Source organism: Anoplophora glabripennis, unplaced genomic scaffold (assembly GCF_000390285.2).
Source record: "Anoplophora glabripennis isolate ALB-LARVAE unplaced genomic scaffold, Agla_2.0 scaffold9, whole genome shotgun sequence".
Classification (NCBI taxonomy): domain Eukaryota; kingdom Metazoa; phylum Arthropoda; class Insecta; order Coleoptera; family Cerambycidae; genus Anoplophora; species Anoplophora glabripennis.
Window position 1 is genome coordinate 300,390 of NW_019416258.1, and position 19,909 is coordinate 320,298.

General features: G+C 32.1%; 1 protein-coding gene across 1 annotated transcript; it reads left to right on the forward strand.

The window, feature by feature from the left end:
• Positions 1-9,290: 9,290 nt before the first annotated feature.
• On the forward strand, positions 9,291-18,384 carry LOC108909305 (melanization protease 1-like). The gene is made up of 6 exons (XM_018713618.1): positions 9,291-9,390; positions 12,807-13,202; positions 16,305-16,398; positions 16,766-16,974; positions 17,034-17,126; positions 17,712-18,384. Exons 1-6 carry the CDS (start codon positions 9,330-9,332, stop codon positions 18,023-18,025), a joined length of 1,167 nt encoding a protein of 388 aa, XP_018569134.1. The 5' UTR covers positions 9,291-9,329; the 3' UTR covers positions 18,026-18,384.
• The last annotated feature ends 1,525 nt before the right edge of the window (positions 18,385-19,909 follow it).

The window sequence follows — 19,909 nt, forward strand, 5'->3', positions numbered from 1 at the left end:
AATGCCTTTCCGATTCTTACATCCGCCATATTGGATCCGCCATCTTCTATTCAGGAATTTTCCGATTAGGACTTCAGATTCGTAATTAGCGACCCAAAAAACTAGGCGGTAACAAAGTTCAGGTAAAAATATTGAATAGTAATGTCTGACTTGAAGGGGTAAGTGGGACCCTATTGTGTGGTTTCCGACGCTTTGAAGTATAAGTTATATTATATTTTTTTTGTGTGTTCTCTGTCAACCTACATTTATATATATGGTAGTATAAAATACAGGGTGATTCATTAACAATGGGAAAGTTGAAAGCTGAAGATACTACACGTGAAATGGTGACCATTGGCGCAAACATGCCTTATCCGAAAGTTGATAGTTTCGGAAATACAGGGTGATGAAAGTTAAAATTTTAAATCGTTTTTTGCGATTATTCTGAAAATATGTAGGTTAGGAACTTGAAAACTATATTTTTTTAGGCGATGAATAAGATGCGTGTTGTAATTTCAGCATTGCTCATAGAGGGCGCCACTTACGACCAATTTTACCAAAAATTTAGTTAATAACTCTTTGCCTTGTATATTTAACATGAAACTTGACTTAAACTTTAATTTTAAAAATTGAAGCACTCATTATCCATTTGCATTATCCAAATTACAGTAGACACAAATGCTAACCATGTCCGTGGAAAATCTCACAGAAGTTTGTAATACTTTCGCTCAATTTTGCGATTTCCCAAACATAAAAAATGAAATCCAACTTCAGCGAAAATTATGGCAGGATAGACCCAGCCCCAATAGAATTAACCGTTGCTGATGTCCTCAAAGCGACAGAAAACTTCTCCCGTCAAATGGGAAAAGTTTTGAAAAGTTTGATTGCTCTACGTGCACAACGTGTACTGTATAGCGATTGTTTATCAGCTTAAGAAGAATAAAAATCTGGCTGAGGGACAATGGCCTAGCAACGATCAGTATCCACAGAAACATAACCTAACTTTTGAAAACCATGAAGATTGAACCATGAAAGTGGTCTATACATTTTCAGAAAATCCGAGAAGATTACACACACAAAAAATCGAAAAAATTAGATCTGGGGTATGACTATATCTACCATATGTTTTCGGAGTCGCTAAATCCGAATCCGGGGTTCATTTCATCCCATCACGTCAGAATTTTTTCATAACCTAAAAAAATAGACCAATAAATTCTCTATCCATTAACCATTCAACTCTATAACCCTATAACCCCTTAATCATATAACCCCATAACCCTTTAACCCCGTAACCTCAACGACCCATAACCCCTACACCCATAACCCGGTAAGAAAAAGACTTTCCTTGGAGAAGCCTACATTTTGCCGAATCCAGAAGCAACAACGAGGAGGTAGAAGGCTTATGTTCCCTTTGGGGTGCTTTATTAGATACTGGGTATCCGACCCCTGACCCCGACATGAACGCCGTTATCCAGGGTCTCTGCCGGATGATGGAATAACGCCGTTGCCCACCGCCTACCACGTGGAGGTGCCTTGGATTGCTAACACACGAATAAGTACTACAACAATGATGTACAAAGATTCGATTCATGAGAGTTCGTGCATAAGTCTATTCTTTTCTGGCTGTTGAGGTTATGAGGCTAAGGGGTTATGGGATTATTGGGGAATATGGGTTTAAGGCATAAGAAGTACGTATGACTCGAACATACTGCATTTCAGGGCCTAAACGCGCGTATGTCTCTTTCTTACCGGTTTATGGGTGTCGGGGTTATGGGGTTTTGAAGTTACGGAGTTAAAAAGTTATGGGGTTATGGGATTAAGGGATTATGGGGTTATAGGGTTATAGGAGTTAAGTGGTCAATGGATAGAGGATTGTTATCAAATATCCTGACGTAATGGAGTTAAATGGATCCCGGATGCGGATTCAGCGACCCCGAAAACATGTGACAGACATAGTTAGACGCCAGAAGTAATTTTTTATTTTTTGCGTTGTTGTTTTACCTAATTTTCGTTGAATTTCTTTAATTTTTTAGTTTAATTAAAATTAACTCTGGAACTATTAGTGTACAAAATGTTACATTATCACTAGAACTGTCATAATTGGCCGCGCACAAAGGCGTGCGGATCATCAACATAAAATAAAGTGATTATAAGATTTATGTCATTGTATCATTGTGAAACACGTAAATTTTTATACGCATCGTTGCTATCAGTTCCACAATCCGAATGGAATCCGTTATAGATCGCATCATCAGGTATGTTCCTACCCTTGTTTCAGCGAAACTTATTCGCGGCGGTGATACAATGTCTTAATCTGAAGAGAACGACCGTTCGACGTCTACTGATGTAATATTTGCATAATTTAATAATCTACTTCTAAGCTGATCCGACATGGTAATTTCAACTTAGGGTTGTATTTGTTCCAGTAGGAATAAAATGTTTTATTAATTAATATATTAAATGGTAGGTCACATGCAATCAGTATGAAGATTAAATAAAACATAAATTGAGTCTTCTGGTTTTCGCCAATTTTTTTATACGTGTATTGTGCACTTTTTAATATTTGTTACTTTATATTTATTAATATTATTTGAAACGTTTCTATACATAAACTGGTATGTATATATTGAATTACATTATTGTTTATATTTTTTTAATAAAAGAAAGAATTGTTCGTTATTTAACTTCCCCTATGACCACATGCACTTGAAATAACACGTGTTGAGTACCGCTTTATTGGACCAATTTACTATTGATAAAGCTGTGATGCTGACCTGAGTACATAAATTATTACTCCTTGCTTTTTTATATTTTTTATAAAAAAAAAAATAAAAAATCAAACATTTAAACGAAGGTAGCAGCTTAAATAGATATTTTTAGAACTCATTATTTTCCTTTACTTTCATAAAATTCTTTTCTATTCCAAAAATTATATCTCTGTTTTATTTTCCACCTAAATAGTTTTTATATGTTAATAATTTTATAGCTACTTACTGGTAAATTATTTTTAGTCAGTATAGTACGAATTGTTTGCTGTTTTTTACCACTTAGTACGCTCGATATAATTACACATAATTGTGCATCATAAGACAACTAAAATTCTAAGAAGAATCATTCGATTACAGGGAAATCGGCGACTAAACCAACAGCTAGGCAGCTCGCGTGGCTGACTGACGACGGTGCCAATGGCTAGCGGACCGATTGTAACATCTCTAATTATCACATATTCATTTTATTTCCTGTTACAACGAAAAGGTGAAAATTATCTAGATTTTCAAGACGGGCTGTTAATTTTAAAAACACAACTTAATAAAAAGCTGGTTTCTTCCACCGTCACCAAAGAATATTTTGGTAATAACTGCTACATTAACGGGATCTTGAAAATATTTTTATGGTTATTCATACAATAGATGTGTAAATTACTCATAAAATATTGGGTAACATCTACAGACATCATAAAACCTCGCTGCATCTCCAAGGGTTGCATTATGCTAGACAATGTTACACCACGTAGTGAAGCTACAGTAGCTCTGACCACAACAATATAGGTACGTGGAAATCAGTTATGGTAAATACATTAGTAACTCATACTGTTAAATTGAGATAAATAAAGATTTACTTTAGTTGAATATACACGGTGGCCAAATGAAAACGAAACAGAGCCATTTTCAGGAACTGCGTCAAGATTGTAGAAAAACGCTCAGACCCGTCAATTTTAGATCAAAGAGGGACATTCTTTGCTGGTATTTTTGACTCCGCCACTTTCAGCTCCAAGCAAGTGTAAGCATCACCCCAAAATATTTAAATGGCATTGGGGGTTGAGTAATATTTCTTTTGAAAGCTCTTACAAGTCTCTTTACAACAGACTTTAAATTTTATAATTCCGCCCAATACGTATTAAGAATTTTGATTTTAAAGTTGAAACTTATGTACAAACAATTAATAACGGTAAAAATGTCAGTCATTCGAGTAAGTACGCCAATGGTATAAATTTAGTATTTCTTGCGTTACATTGGTTTTTGGCGATTTGTTATCACTTTCGTAAAAAAAAACACAATTGTAAAAAACAGAAATGAATGTTATAGCACAATGAACGTAAAATTAGTGGATTCCAAATTATTTTCTAGTATTATTTGGAAGCGTTAGTTGGTAGTTTATTTAATTGTGTTATTGAACATTAAACAATAAATGTGCGAATAGAACAGTTCAGCTATTTAATGAACAACATCAAGATCAACATGTCAGGAGGAAGTATGTTCTAGAGTTAGCAAAACAATTTCAAGAGACAGGGAACGTAGCCAATAAAAAACGAAAAATTGAAAAACCTATAGTTAATGAAGATAATGAAGAAGCAGTTTTGAGACAAGTTCATCTTGATCCTACATTAAGTACGAGGTAGCTGGCATCTGTGTCTGGGATCAATCGAACTAGCATACAAACCATTTTGAAGAAGAATAAATTCCATCCATACAAAATACATTTAGTCCAGGAACTTCATGAGGATGATTATGACCGCCGTTTGCAATTTTGCGAAATAATGAGTGAGCGAGCAGGGAACGATCCACAGTTCCTTTTTAACATCTGTTTTTCTGATGAATGCAGTTTTTTCTTGAACGGGACGGTAAATCGTCACAATTGCCGCTATTGGTCCGATTCAAACCCAAGAGTTTTTCACGAGGTGCATACACAGCAACCGGAAAAATTAAATGTATGGGCTGGAATTTTCGGTGACCGGCTGGTGGGTCCTTTTTTTCTACCTGGTAATTTGACTGGCCAAATGTATTTGCAATTACTGGAAGACGCTATTGACCCTGCCTTGACTGATATTATTGAAAATGTTCCAGAGTATGATGAAGATCATTTGATTTTTCAACAGGACGGTGCTCCTCCGCATTATGCGTTAATTGTCCGTCAGTATTTGGACCAACGTTTTCTACGGAATTGGATTGGGAGAAGAGGCAGCATTGAGTGGCCTCCACGATCACCGGATTTATCGCCCTTTCGAAACACAGTCAGCGTCGCTGGAAGATTTGCGTCAAAGAATCGTCGATGAATGTCGTCAAATCAATCCGAAAATGCTTCGGAATGTGCGCGAACGTTTCGAACAAAATGTTTATTCTTGTATGGAAGCGGGCGGTCATCAGTTTGAACGTTTAATTAACTAAGTAGTAAATAAGCAACTAAACATTTAAATTTTAAAATGTAAATTTTTTTCAAAGTATTGGGCGGAATTATAAAATTTAATGTTTGTTGTAAAGAGAATTGTAAGAGCTTTCAAAAGAAATATTACTCAACCCCCAATGCCATTTAAATATTTTGGGGTGATGCTTTCACTTGCTTGGTGAAAGTGGCGGAGTCAAAAATACCAGCAAAGAATGTCCCCCTTTGATCTAATATCGACAGGTCTGAGCGTTTTTCTGCAATCTTGACGCCGTTCCTGAAAATGGCTCTGTTTGTTTTCATTTGGCCACCTGTACTTGTGTAATGGTATGTGCGATCAACGTACTTGTAGCTGTTAAATTTATTCATATAACAACTTTGAGTGGGTATTTCTGAATGCATCGTCAAATGAGTAAAAACCTTTGCAATATTAAGCGGCTTTACGTAACATCGGCTTGAAATTCATAAGGAAATTTTTAAAGTTAAATTATTTAATTTTCCTGTATTTTGACGTAACAATTCGCATTTGTTTTATTAATTTTTTGGCAACCGCGTAATCTCGAACTTTTCAGAAGCAACATCAACTAAATCAGAACCATTATCGCAAAGTTATTTTCTCAAAAATTATGCAATGATACGTCAAGAATCTCTGACGTAATTCGTTTAAGCAAAATGCTATTCTTGTAAACGCATGAGGTAAGAATAAAATTAAATACACATTACTTACTATCCTGATTTAACTATTAAATATAAATGGCTTCATCCACTCATTTACAATTTGTACGCAATTAATTAAAAACTATAGTTTTATGTCCATGAAGTGAGTAGACTGCAAGCATGACAAGAGAGTAACATATTCTTTAGAGAAAAGGTAAAAACAAATTGGCAAAACAACAACGTGCAAATATTCAGATTTGTAAAATCTATTGTACTTTTCATATTTCTTTTTTGACTGGAGATTTCACAACGGAAAAAGAGGAAAATTGAAAAAAACAGAATTTTTTCCAAAGCAAAAAATTGGGAAAATCTGGAAAACTGGAAACATTTGAAAAACTCGAAATAAAAACAATTAAAGAAATTTAAATAATAATAACAATAATATTATTTCTACCCCTCATTCTAACTTCAAGGATTAGCCCAGAAGTTCGAGACTTGTATGGAAAGGGGGATGGCATATTATTATTCAGTAGGACGCATATGCGCCAATGAACGACTTCCAGTGTTGGAATGAGGGAAACCTGGAAAACCTCATTATTTAGCAGAATGTCAATCGCCGACCGCTGTCAATCTCTCACATTGACCCAAGCCAACGTTCTTCCACCCTACTGTATCCACAGAGGGGGGTGTTTAATTCCTGTTTACGAATATAGCTGATTTACGGTATTTTGTGCTCAAGCACAATTTAGCAAATTATAAGTTTTACTTATAACGACAAAAAGAAACAAAACCTTAATTTTCTGTGCATGAAAAATAAAAAACATAAAGAAAATATCAGTTTTCAACAGCTAAAAAAACATTATTTTTTTTCTACTTTCCTCTCGTCATGTAATAAAGAAGAAAGTTGGTTTTAATAAATTTCTCTAATTAATAATTTTTAACAAATCATCTGCCATCATGTATGATGCTATTTTTTCTGCTTCAACTTATTTATCCAAAGATTGTGAAACAAAGAAAGCTTAATTGCCACAAATGAATAGTAAAATACAAAATATTTAACATAAAGTCACATGATGTAACATTTCCCTTTGCAGTACCTTCCTTTGTAATTCCACAATTATTTTTAAATGTAATTTCCCACAGATTTTTATATTTTTAACGGAAATGGGACTTCAATCTAGATAGTTAAAATATATTTATACAGGGTGTAAGAAGATTGACTGCCATTACTTCAGCATGAGATAGAGTAATCATAGATGAACAAAAAAGTTGGATATTACAGGGGCGTAACACTAATAGTTTTCAAAATACAGCGAGTATTAATATTGGGGAGTTTCATCACAACGTGACAACGGCGCTTAACCTAACGCCACACAGCTGATGCATACCACTTGTGCACGCGGCAGGCTTGTCCTACGGAAAAAATGTAAACAATTATTATTTAGTAAATTTCGAGACAATGGTTTTCCAGTTTTTAAATAAATAAAATAAAATGTATCGATTTTGTAGTACGAAGATAGTGTTGTGTTTAAATTGTAGCTAGAATTTTAGTAATTATGAATCTCTTAAAACAGGAACTTAACTTTTATGAATTTGAAAAATATGTAATTAAAGTATCTAAAGACTCACGTCGTCCAAATTTTCGCGCACTCGCTGTAAAACGCCTCAAGAAAAGAAAATAATGGTACGCAAAAGACACTCAGACACGGTCCAATTCCAGATATCAACTGAATTGCGTATTGCTGGCTGGACAGCTTAGTACCTCATGTTATTCACCGCACCGTTGTCAGATTGCTCGATATGAATTTTATCGAATTTTAAATTTATTACAACGCTAATTATTTTTTAGAATTAACTACAAAGGAGTTCAAAAAAGTGATAAACATTGGATTTTGCGGTATTCTATGCACGCAGTTATGTCAGTATTCCATAATCAATCGTGCATACTTTCGTACATCAAGTTGGAGATTTTGATAATTTTTTTTCTCATATACTGGGTGTAACGTAAAGGTTGGGAATAAATTAAAGGTTGGATTTTTTTGGTTTAAAAAATATTTTTTTCTCATATCAAGTTATGCTCTACGGGTTTTCTTTTCCAAGTTACAGGGTGCTAAAAAGTTTCAAAAAATTTAGTTTTTCTCCAATAACTTTCGAACATTATAAGATAATGGAATGAAATTTTAGCCTTAGCTTAATTTGATAATCCACTAGTAACAGGAAAGAAATTGACTTTATTCTCAGTGGCGTGCGTACGAATTCGAAGAAAATTGTGGTACGCCACTGGTAAAAACATTTTTTTATTATTTTTTTATGATCCACTTTGTATTTTAAACAAAATTACTCTCTTACGTTTTATTTCTAGCTCTTGTAATTTTTCCTAAACAAAACTTTTGTAAATACCATTTTTTCCCACTGCTAACATAGGAAATTAAAAATAACAAAAAGTCTGCTTTGAAGTGCATGCATGAAGTATGCTTTGACTCAGCTACCTAACATGGTCAAATAGGCACTGAAAAAAGATTTTTGCATGATACTAAAAAACTAAATTCTTTATAATATTTGAAATTTTTTAGCGCGTTGTAGCTTGGAAAAGAAAACCCATAGAGCATAATTTTATATAACAAATATTTATTTTTTAAAATAAAAATTCCACCTTTTAATTTATTCCCAATCTTTAAGTTACACCATGTATATATATATAGATATATATATAAGGTTTTTTTGTTTTATTTTAATGTATTCTGTCATCTGTTAAAATTAAGGCAGTCAAACTTCTAACACCCTGTATATATTTATACTTATCCACATGTTCTAAAATTAAAAATAAGGAAAAATTGACTATCAATTTATTATGTCAATTTTTTTTAAATTTACTACTTTTGTTGAATCTTTTTAATTGTTATTTAAGTATCCAGTCTTAAATGACATAGTCACAAACAAAGTCTAAACCGTAAACATTGAAACGATAGAAAAAAATTTGCGTTCTTTAATATTTTTCTTAAGAAAATTTAAATTTTATTATCTTTAACAAATTAATGCAAGAATAACATCTGTTGTGATATGAATATCACAAAATTGATGGTATCTTTCTTAAAGATTGTTAATCTAATTACCTACTTTTCATATTTTATGTATATTCTACTGATATAAAATGAAAAAAGTAAATTAATTTACTTGTCTTTCTATACACATTTCATTTAGTTTAATAAGTATTAATAAAAAAAAAGTAAAACCATCGTCCGCAAATAGCGTTGAAATTATAGTACTTCCACAAAAGATTGTACTTATGAATGAAACTGGTACAACGCTAGAAAAAAATATTCCACGATTACTACCACAATTTGTGCAACGGCTGGTTTTCCGTTATCAAAGACAGCCCATTCATACGATCAACTTATCCCATTTTACGTCACATTACATTTATAGTGAGAACCGTGAGTAAAGATATAAAAAGAGAAGCTCCTCCTTCTGATGCATAGAACTGAATTCACGTTTGAAGCTTTAAGTTGTCTAAAGCAGTGTTTTATTTCACAATGTTGCTAAAAGTTGTTGGTATAATTCACATAGTATTCTATGTTATTAACGGTGCTACATGTAAGTAAATAAACAAACAAATTTATTTTTTTAATAGAAATATCAGGTGTTAAATCATTATAAGGATTAAATTGTACTAATATGCACATGTGACAATTAGATATTTCAAAAATATTCTCATTAATTATTAAGGGCCCCATATTCTTTAAATAGTGTTTTCCGCAAAGACAAATAATTTCAAACATTTAATAACTAAAAAATCTAAAGCTTATCAAATAATAGGAATGTTATGTCATGCCACCTGGGTATTTTCAAAGACGCCGCAGTAAAACGAATAAACAGGTGCAAAAAACGATCAAACCATCAAGGTTTTAGGTACTGAAATCTACGAAAATACTAACTTTTTTATATATAATTCCACATGTAAATATTCTTATAACATTTACTTGCTTAGTCCTACATATAAAATTGTTTACTTTTATTTATAAGTACGTGAAAATAATTCTTAAAATGTGGGGTTAGAATAACAGCAAACGCATGTTTTACAAACGCTTTTTTTTAGTTATTATTTTATTTGAGTAAATTTAAATGGTAACAATGAATAAACAAAACATCAAGGATTTTATTTTTGTGCTTACTTTTGTTCTACACGTTTTAATTTCAAAGATTTCAGTACCTAAAAACGCCTGAAATTTCACTATTTCTCGGCCGGGAATATGGCCACCTTGCTCGCTTATTTTTTAAATATACTCGTACAAACTACAAACGGGTTTACACAATATCAAAATTAAAATTTAAATTCAATTTTCATAATATTTCAAGAATTATTTTAAACTCATCGAGTCGAAAATTTCATTAAATATACAGGGTGTCCCGTTCATGTTTCAAAAAAACTTGTGTGCAAGTTCCTCATGGAAAAATAATAGGGGTAGTTCATGTAAAGTTTCGAGATACAGTGTGTTGAAGTTGTTACTTTTCAAATGGTTTTCCTTTTATCTTTAAATCGGCTAAAGATAAAAATGTCAAAATTTGTACACGAGTAAACATCAATTATGCGTTAAGAATAATGTGCATGGTTTCTTTCTGAAAAGCAGTGGCGCCGATACAGGTAATTGGAGAGGTACAATTGAATAAAATATATACTGCAAAAAAAGAGGTATCCTTGTCGAAATTCGGTAGCATGTACCATTTTCGAGAAAAATGAAGTAGCATAGAAGGAAATGGGGACAATTTCAGTATCTATTGTAGTATTTGCACATTTATTTAATTGTGCAGCTGTTTTGTTCTGTATGTCTCCGAGTTTGTTTCCTAATATTTTTTGTTTTTATCACTTTTTTTAATGTCCATCAACAATTCAGTCCATTTAACAACTTTTTATTTTACAATTAGTAATGGTGTAGTGTAGTAATTTACAAAATCTAAAATTAGTTAATAATAATAATAATAATTTATTCGTAGAAAATACAGAGTATATAAAACGTAAATCAATATTAAAAGCTATACGAATAAACAATACTTGATAAGTTTACACTTGTTTCAAGAACATAAAGTAAAATACATCACAAAATGTCTATCACAGAAAAACATCAAACATGTATATAATAAAACAAAACAGGAAAAAATACATATTTATACAGAGAAAAGAAAAGTATGTATATGTTTACGGAATCAGTCAATTCGGATTAATTGTATTAATAAAAATATAATAGATAATTAATTACCATAATCTGATTATTTTGATTTACTTTTTTAAATGTTATTTTACAACAAACTGAACTTTTTTTCTTTAGTTAATAAAATGTTTTACAATTTAAAGTTTCATGTGATACGTAAGAAATTAAAATTATAGTCTTAAATGCAAATACTGTTGGTACCTAAATATCTTCAGCTCATTCAATGGTAAGGTCCTCTTTCAATTTAATATTTTGTTAATGTAGGTACTTGTGCCGCTTTATGTGAGCAAAAATTGCAACTTAATTTTTTTCGAAAATGGTGCATGCTACCGAATTTCCACAAATATACCTTTTTTTGTAGTATCCTTTAGACTGCAAGGGTCGGCAAGTAATTTTAGATGGGGTCCGGATACGTTTGAAAATTTTTAACGAGGTTCAGAAAAAACATATTCATATTTCTTACAAATTTTTTATTTTAATTTGGACTCAAATTTAATCTGCTTACTAACCATTAAGAACTCAAAACACTCACACAAAATGATAAGGTTGGCACTCAAACGTAAAAACAAAAGATTTTTTAAATAATTTATTTAAGTAATTTATACCTTCAAAAAATTTTTGGCGGTCCAGTATTTTACCTTCAGCGGTCCGGACCTGGACCGCGGTCCGCCAGTTGCCGACCCCTTCTTTAGAGTATACAAAACCGTTTACAAATGTAATAAATTTTGACTTTTAACAGTTTTTTTTTTCGATTGTACCCCTCCAATTACCTGTATCGGGGACACTGCTTTTCAGAAAGAAACCGTTTGCACATTATTCTTAACGCACAGTTGATGTTTACTCGTGTACAAATTTTAACATTTTTATCTTTAATCGATTTAAAGATAATTAAGGAAAACTATTTGGAAAGTAACAACTTCAACACACTGTACCTCGAAAACGGGGCGGCTAAGAAAAAAACTTTACATTAATTATTTTCTCATGGGAAACTTGCACACAAGTTTTTTTGAAACACGAACGGGACACCCTGTATATATTTCCTCTATAGTGAGAATGAAATAAAAACGATTTTACATTTTTCTTTTTTGGTCTAGATTAGGTTAAGATGAAGAACAAAAAACTACCATTAAACTTTGCCGACGTTTCATCGCTTTTATTGCGATTTAATAGCCAGAATTAATATTTTCTACTTTAAAGACCAAGTTAGAATAGCTTTAAAATAGAAATATTTTTAACCTCTTCATAAATCGTGTTTTATTTAGTCAAAACTTAAGTAAACAAGTAAATTAATTCAATAAAAAAGGAGAATAACAATATACTTTGAAATTCAATGTGACCGAATATTCATAATTTATTCTAAACATATTGTTGCTTTTATAGGTTTTATTTTTATTTACTTATTTACGTTAAAATATCCAAGAAGCATAAAATAAATTTTACATAGTTCAATTTATTGCTATTATTGTCTCCCAACACATTCGCATTTCTTTTTAATTTTTTTATTCTGGTTTATTTATATAATGCTAACATTTGAGAACTTGACATTTTATCCTCATTGCATATACAGTAGATACTACAAATACAATTCCTATTTTTTTTTTGTTTCAAAAACAGTTCTAGTTATTCTCTTTAAAATATCTTTCTTGTCTTTGGTTGGAAACAAAACATGTCAGAATTAAATAATTTGTCAGAATTAAATAATTTCAGTGCGTTATCGACGTTTACTCACTTTGAAAAGCTTTCTGATTCTACCCCATAGTGATATGTAAAGAATTTTTAAAAAATATAGACATATACTTCCAGCTCAAGGATGGGCAATAGACGACGATGGTTGCAGGACGCCAGATCTCGGTGTCGGTACGTGCATTCTAGCGAAAGACTGCGGGAGCATGGTGAGCTTCCTCAAGATGGCACCTTCACCTCTACCGTCTCACCTAAAAGAAAAACTGAGGGAGTACGTTTGCGGCTATAGCGGACGCAAAGTCAAAATATGCTGCTCCGATGAACCAGTATCACTCATGTTGTCTTCGAGGAAGGTAACCGATCAACCAGTGAAGGCTGATTCAGTTGAAAATCACAAAAACATAGGCTTGTTGCCTGAGGAATGTGGTTATATAGGTATTCCAGACAAAATTAGTTACGGAGAGAATGCTGGATTGGGAGAGTATCCTTGGATGGCCCTTCTATCGTACAAAACCGGTAAGTGTTATTTTAAGTTTCTCTTTAATGACTGTCAAAGACCAATTATTAAAATGACCTGAAAAGTTGTTCAAAATTAGTTAAATCGAACGATTTATATTAATTTGAATGACTTTTTCTAGCAGAAATCTATGATCAGGTGCTTCTTGTAAAAATCTCTCAATTTCGTTAGAATTTTGGAGTTTTTCGGAATATCTCATATTCGAAATTCTGTTCTATTCTGAACTTCTATCTTCTTATCTTCTATTTTGAATTCTGTTTGAAGTACACCACCCTTTGAATTTGTTGTAGGTAATCTCGTACTGCCTCGATGATTTTTCTGGGATTAATAATCACAGCCACACAAAAAAAAAGTTGGGTATACTTTTTATGCGACATATATTTTTCGTAGTAATTTGGCCTCCTGAACACGAATCTGGGGTCAGAATTGGTCCATCACGTCACAATTTTTCCTAACCTCAAAAAACTTGTGAAAAATTGATGAAAATTTACTGGGAAAATTTGGAAAAAAATTTATTTCCACATCAAATAGTACATTTTTATGTAAAAGACTCTGCTGAATTCAAATCCACTGTCAGAATTGAGCTAGAACGTGTGGTTTTTTTTCTAACCTCAAAAAACCGAGCAGGAATCGCTATTTTCAAATTCTGAGCGGATTTTGACCAGATTTTGTATAAAGGGGTTTTTTGGGTCGCTGATTACGAATATGAATTCACATTGTAAAAATTCAAGATGGCTGATCCAATATGGCGGGTGTACTTTTTTGAAATCCACCGATTTCAGTAAAATTTGGCATCATAAGGATTGCTGGTTGATCTCACCTTCATTAATCACACATCTGGAGCCAGATTTTCATAAATCAAGGTAAAAGATTCCACTCCGTCTAAAAATGTGACTTCGCTTAAAAAAATGACTTAAGGACTCTACACATGTAATGATGTGTAGTGTGATGTGCTTGTTTCCATGGGACAAGACAAAAAAGTTTCTACTTTATTCTTTCATTTATTTAGTCGTGCATGGGCTTATGGTTTTCCAATCAGATTTTTTTAACTACTATGCAGTTTTCCTATGGCATTTAGATGCTTTTATTTCTTAATAATTTTAAAGTTCAAGGAAAAGGACACATTACTGCCACACAGCACATCACTGCATCTGCTTATGCCTTCAATCTAAAAATGTGACTTTGCCGAAAAAATGCCGCCTACTCGGCCTAAAATTATGACTCTGCCTACAAATTTTACCTTGATTTATGAAAATCTGGCTCCAGATGTGTGATTAATGAAGGTGAGATCAACCAGCAATCCTTATGATGCCAAATTTTACTGAAATCGGTGGATTTCAAAAAAGTACACCCGCCATATTGGATCAGCCATCTTGAATTTTTACAATGTGAATTCATATTCGTAATCAGCGACCCAAAAAACCCCTTTATACAAAATCTGGTCAAAATCCGCTCAGAATTTGAAAATAGCGATTCCTGCTCGGTTTTTTGAGGTTAGAAAAAAAACCACACGTTCTAGCTCAATTCTGACAGTGGATTTGAATTCAGCAGAGTCTTTTACATAAAAATGTACTATTTGATGTGGAAATAAATTTTTTTCCAAATTTTCCCAGTAAATTTTCATCAATTTTCACTATTTTTCACAAGTTTTTTGAGGTTAGGAAAAAATTGTGACGTGATGGGCCAATTCTGACCCCAGATTCGTGTTCAGGAGGCCAAATTACTACGAAAAATATATGTCGCATAAAAAGTATACCCAACTTTTTTTTTTGTGTGGCTCTGAATTGTTAAACAGCACTTTGTGCCGCTTCTCCCGATAAATGCTCGTCTTCACTTTCAGTGCTCATTTTGAATTAAACACTCTTTATAATATGGATTGCAATATATAATTCTGATACTACTTTTCCATAGATCTAATTAGTACCTACTATATTAGATCTATGACTTTTTCACACTTGTTTTTGTTCATAATATTGCTGTCGTTATGATAGTCCACCGCGCCTAAACCTGATTCAAATACGATTCAAACGATTTCAAATATAAATTAAATTGTACAAAAAACAATTATCTTATTTTATTGCAGTTTTCAAAAAATTTTTGTTTACATCTAAAACTCGAAATGCTTTTGCGTTCTCTAATAGATATTTAACTTCCATTCTTGAACTGAACAGTACCATGTCGCGTTCTAGATAGAAAAATAACTATTAAAGCTGGCAGCCAACAAGGTCCAGACGATTTGAAAAACAAATTCTTCAGAATTCTAAAACTGATTATAGAATACTCCCTTTTAACGCGCTTTTAAGTACTAGTGAATCAGTCTTTCATTAAAGGCCAGTTAAAACATATTTACATTAAAACACTTAAAAATCCATTTCTTTAGCATCAACTAATTTATTGCCCATGTGATAAAACGGTTCCCAAAATGTTTCAATTTAAATTCATTTTTCATCGAACCTGATTTTTTTTTTTAATAATTAACCTTTTAAGATAAGAAATTCTGCAAAATATTACATGATTCCTCCATTTTGGAAAATACTTTTATATAATTATGTATACAGAAATAATATTAACTGAAAACGCATTAGATATTATTCTAGACCGCTGTAACCATAATGTCATACCTCAAATCGACCCTCAAATGGACTGATAATGAGACAAAAATAAATAATTCTCTCTCTTTAACATATTTAGATTGATATTATTTACAGAGACTGCTGATATAATAAAGATTAGACCATATGATTAATTGATTAAAAAATATAAATATGAAACTACTATTTTAATGCGATGAAGATTAATTTTGTAAATTAATATATTTACTAATTGTAAGTATTCCTATGAAAGGATATTTGAAACTGTACTGTAGTAGAAACCAGTTTTGGTATAAGTTCTTTATTTTAACGCGGATTAGAAATTCACCAAACCAAGTAACTTAGTGTCATTTTTAACTACTTGTCTTGACTGACATAAAATTTAAAACCTTTACTTTATTTTTCAACATCTACACTTTTCCTGAATGGATCTCATTTCAAGTCATGTTAAGAAGCTTGAAAATCAAGTCAAACGGTGAATTAAATAAACTTATTGTAATTATTTTGCAGAAAGTGGACCTAGTTTCCAATGTGGAGGGACAGTCATCAATGATAAATACATCCTAACTGCTGCCCACTGCATAACAGAGTTGCAAACTCCAATGTAAGTCAAAATGCACATATCGTTAAAAACTGTAACTAAATAAAACAGCAACGAGTCTTCACTTTATGACATATATGTACCTATCTTTGGTTCATAATGAAATTTTACAAAAATAATTTATTTTAAATATTTATGTGTCTAGCAGCTTTCTATTTCTTGGACAAATTCACAATTTTTATTTCCGCGCTACTTTTTAAATGTTCAGTACCAAAATAGAAACCCTATACTTCTCTTGTTTAGCTGTAACAGTACCTTATTCCAAAGGGATTTCCCTACAAAACTGTCAAACCATTCAACTTAAATCTTAACCAAAAAAGATTTAATTTAGAATTGGTATCCTGATTGTGTAAATATATTTTTCTTATAGAATCGGGGTAAGAGTTGGCGACTACGACACTTCAACTAAGGTCGACTGCGAAAAGCAAGATGATGGTACTACGAAATGCGTTGATGAACCAGTTCAAGATTTGTTCATTGAGAAAATCATACCGCATCCAAATTTCACCAAGGAATACGAAAATGAAAATGGATTTAATGACATTGGGCTTCTAAGAGTCAAAGGGATGAAACTAGCAGGTATATATTACATTTTTGTTTATTCAGTCAACAGTGTACTAATATTCGTTTGATTTTAGATAATGTTCAGCCCATTTGTCTGCCAACTGGAGTAGCCCGTAACGCCGAGCTTGGTTCAGTCATCATTACAGGGTGGGGATTCACAGAAAAACGTAAATATATGTATTTTTTATTACTCTATGAGTCCGTTCCGACTGTATGTTTATTTGTTTAGCAAATTTGTTACTCGCGTGAATTTCTAAAGTCTGCTAACCGATTTTTCGTTTAATTCCTTCGTATCTGAGAAAGGTTTACCAAAAAAACTGAACCTCAGGGGTGTACAACCCTCATATTAACTCGTATTCACCCAGAACATGAAAAGCGGGCCCTTCTTCCAGCGTATGGAAATATTTACTTGTTTCATGTTTAGAAATGTTTGTTCTTTTTCCTTTTTACAGTATGAACAAGATTTCCAAGGCAGCTGTCGAAGTCGACAGTTCGAAATTTGAGTTAATCTCTTGCAGTAGCACAACATAAATAACCCTCGGTCCCAATATCTAGGTGTACACCCAATAAAATGTCCTAATTTCAATCCCCAACCTCAAATACATGACCTTCCTGCCTCTCTTTGCTCTGGGAATAAAATCTGGTCTTATTTAAGTTAAGTTGGTAGTAATAGTAATAGTAATAATAGTAATAGTAGTAATAGTAGTAATTGATATAGTAGTGCTGTATTATCATGGTATTTTTATTTACAGAACCAAATACCCAGAGCACCATCCTCAAGAAAGTGATCGTTCCTGTGATATCTCAAAAAAAATGCCAGAAGTCGTACCAAACCATTCGCGTCAGTGAAAAACAAATTTGTGCTAACGGAAAGCAAAAGGACTCTTGCAACGGAGATAGTGGCGGTCCCCTTCAAACTGCCAAGTTTCTCAACGACGAATCCAGGATGGTCCAATACGGTGTTATATCCTTCGGAGGAGCGATTTGTGGCGCAGGCACCCACCCTGGTTTGTACACGAGGGTAGAATCGTACATGAAATGGATATTGGACAATATTGAGCCTTAAATACCAGCATATCCATATTTCAAATGAGAGAGAGTGTACTGTTACTTCAAAAATGTACTGAATTTAGGATATTTAGAATTTTGTAATGCTGCCGATAATGTATTTATAGAATTGTCTTATTTTATTATTTATTACCATATTTATTTTATGTAATTAAATTAAATTTCATTCATTAAATATTCATGTAGTTTCTACTATTCTGTCTTAGTCCTACAATTGGTACGTGCATAATTAGCCAGATCACGTTGGTTTTGTAATAAAAGCATGCTGCAATTTAGCGGACAATGGCACATTTCAGTTGATCGTATAGTGGGTTGCCTAACGACCATAGAAGTTCTTTACTTAAATCAAACGTAATTCCAAACGTAATGTGACACTTTCTTAATTTTTTAACAGTTAATAATTCTTAAAATGGACATAAGTTAGAAAACTATTCTTATAATATTTATGAGAGTTTTTTAATCTTCATAAAATTACAAATTATGTGCTAAATTAGTGTAAAAATAATTCAAAACCACACAATACCTTTTAAACATGGCTATAGTACATATACCAAGTACATATACTAAATATGTACAATTAAATATTATCTGTAATATTTATGATAAAATTGTAGAACGTCTTAAAAATATTTTTAGTTTTCAAACTTGTAGAAATAACGAATTAAATAATAAATAGGTAGTTCTTTATTTGATTAATTAAAATCTTAGAACCTCATGCAAATAGTATTTGCATAAATGAAAAAAGTTTACCATATAGCTTTAGACTATTTAATGTGAAATCAACTTCAATCAACAATAAAAACTAATGGAACTATATAGTTTTTTCTAAAATACTTCGTGCAGAGATAGAAGGTGCTGCTTTCTAAAAAATAGTGCTTTTTGAAAATACTCTCAATTTCTTATACTGTTTATGCTAGAAAGGATACAAAATTTGCATAGTGTTATGGTTGCATATGTTAAATTATGTAGTTTAACAACTCATTTTTTTTCTATAGAATTTATACGACTCTGACTTTCAAAAAGCCTAATATAGTACAGTCATTGAAGCTTTTCACCTACGAATTCTTTGAAACTGAACCGATCGACTTGAAAGTTGGCAGATAGTTAGAGAAAAAAATGAACATTAGTGACATAGCGCCGATTGACGCTTTCACCCTGTTGGGGGGTTGTCACACCTTCTCGGGGGTGGAATTTTTTTTCAAAAATAACACTGGAAATCGATAGAGAATCAAATTTTGAGCAACAAATACTCAAAGAATGTTACCGAGAAATCAATAGTTTTTTAGCTGTTCACGATTGAAAACTTGGAATTTTGAGTGAAATAAAACACTTTTTCAAAGCATTTTTCGCGAATAACTCAAAAACTACGCATTTTATTAAAAAAAAAAAGTGTAATGAACAAAAATGTAGCTTATAAATAAACAAAGAAAATCGTTTTTTAAAAAGTGTTGTACGTCCTATACAAAGCGAAATACTGTTAGTGAAAGTGGACTTGTTTTGGGGGGAATACTCGAATCGATGTATTCAACGTCAAATAACGGAGAAAGGATTAATTTTACGTGTATAATGCTCCCGGAGTTTTTTGTAGTACTCAAAAAGACTTTCAAAATGAGCACTAATAAAAGTTAATTAGAGCAAAATTGAAGGAGTTATCGTCGAAAACAGATGGGTTGCTAATATTTTTTAAGGAAAAATGAGCAGTAAACGCTGTACCATTTCCATCAGAATTAAAATTAATCGACCCTTTACAATTAGTTTTGTTTTAGTGTTTTAGTGTTTTTCAAGTTAGACCGGTTTAGAATGCGTATTTTTTGAATAATTTACGGTAAAAGTTGAAAACGTATTTTTTATTATTAAAAAAAAATAGCCTTATTTATATAAT

Excerpts from the sequence above, each read along its gene's own strand:
- LOC108909305 (XM_018713618.1), top strand. The coding sequence starts at position 9,330 with ATGTTGCTAAAAGTTGTTGGTATAATTCACATAGTATTCTATGTTATT. Across the intron at positions 16,975-17,033 it reads CAAAGGGATGAAACTAGCAG|ATAATGTTCAGCCCATTTGT; the intron begins GTATATATTACA and ends GTTTGATTTTAG. Across the intron at positions 17,127-17,711 it reads GTGGGGATTCACAGAAAAAC|AACCAAATACCCAGAGCACC; the intron begins GTAAATATATGT and ends TTTTATTTACAG.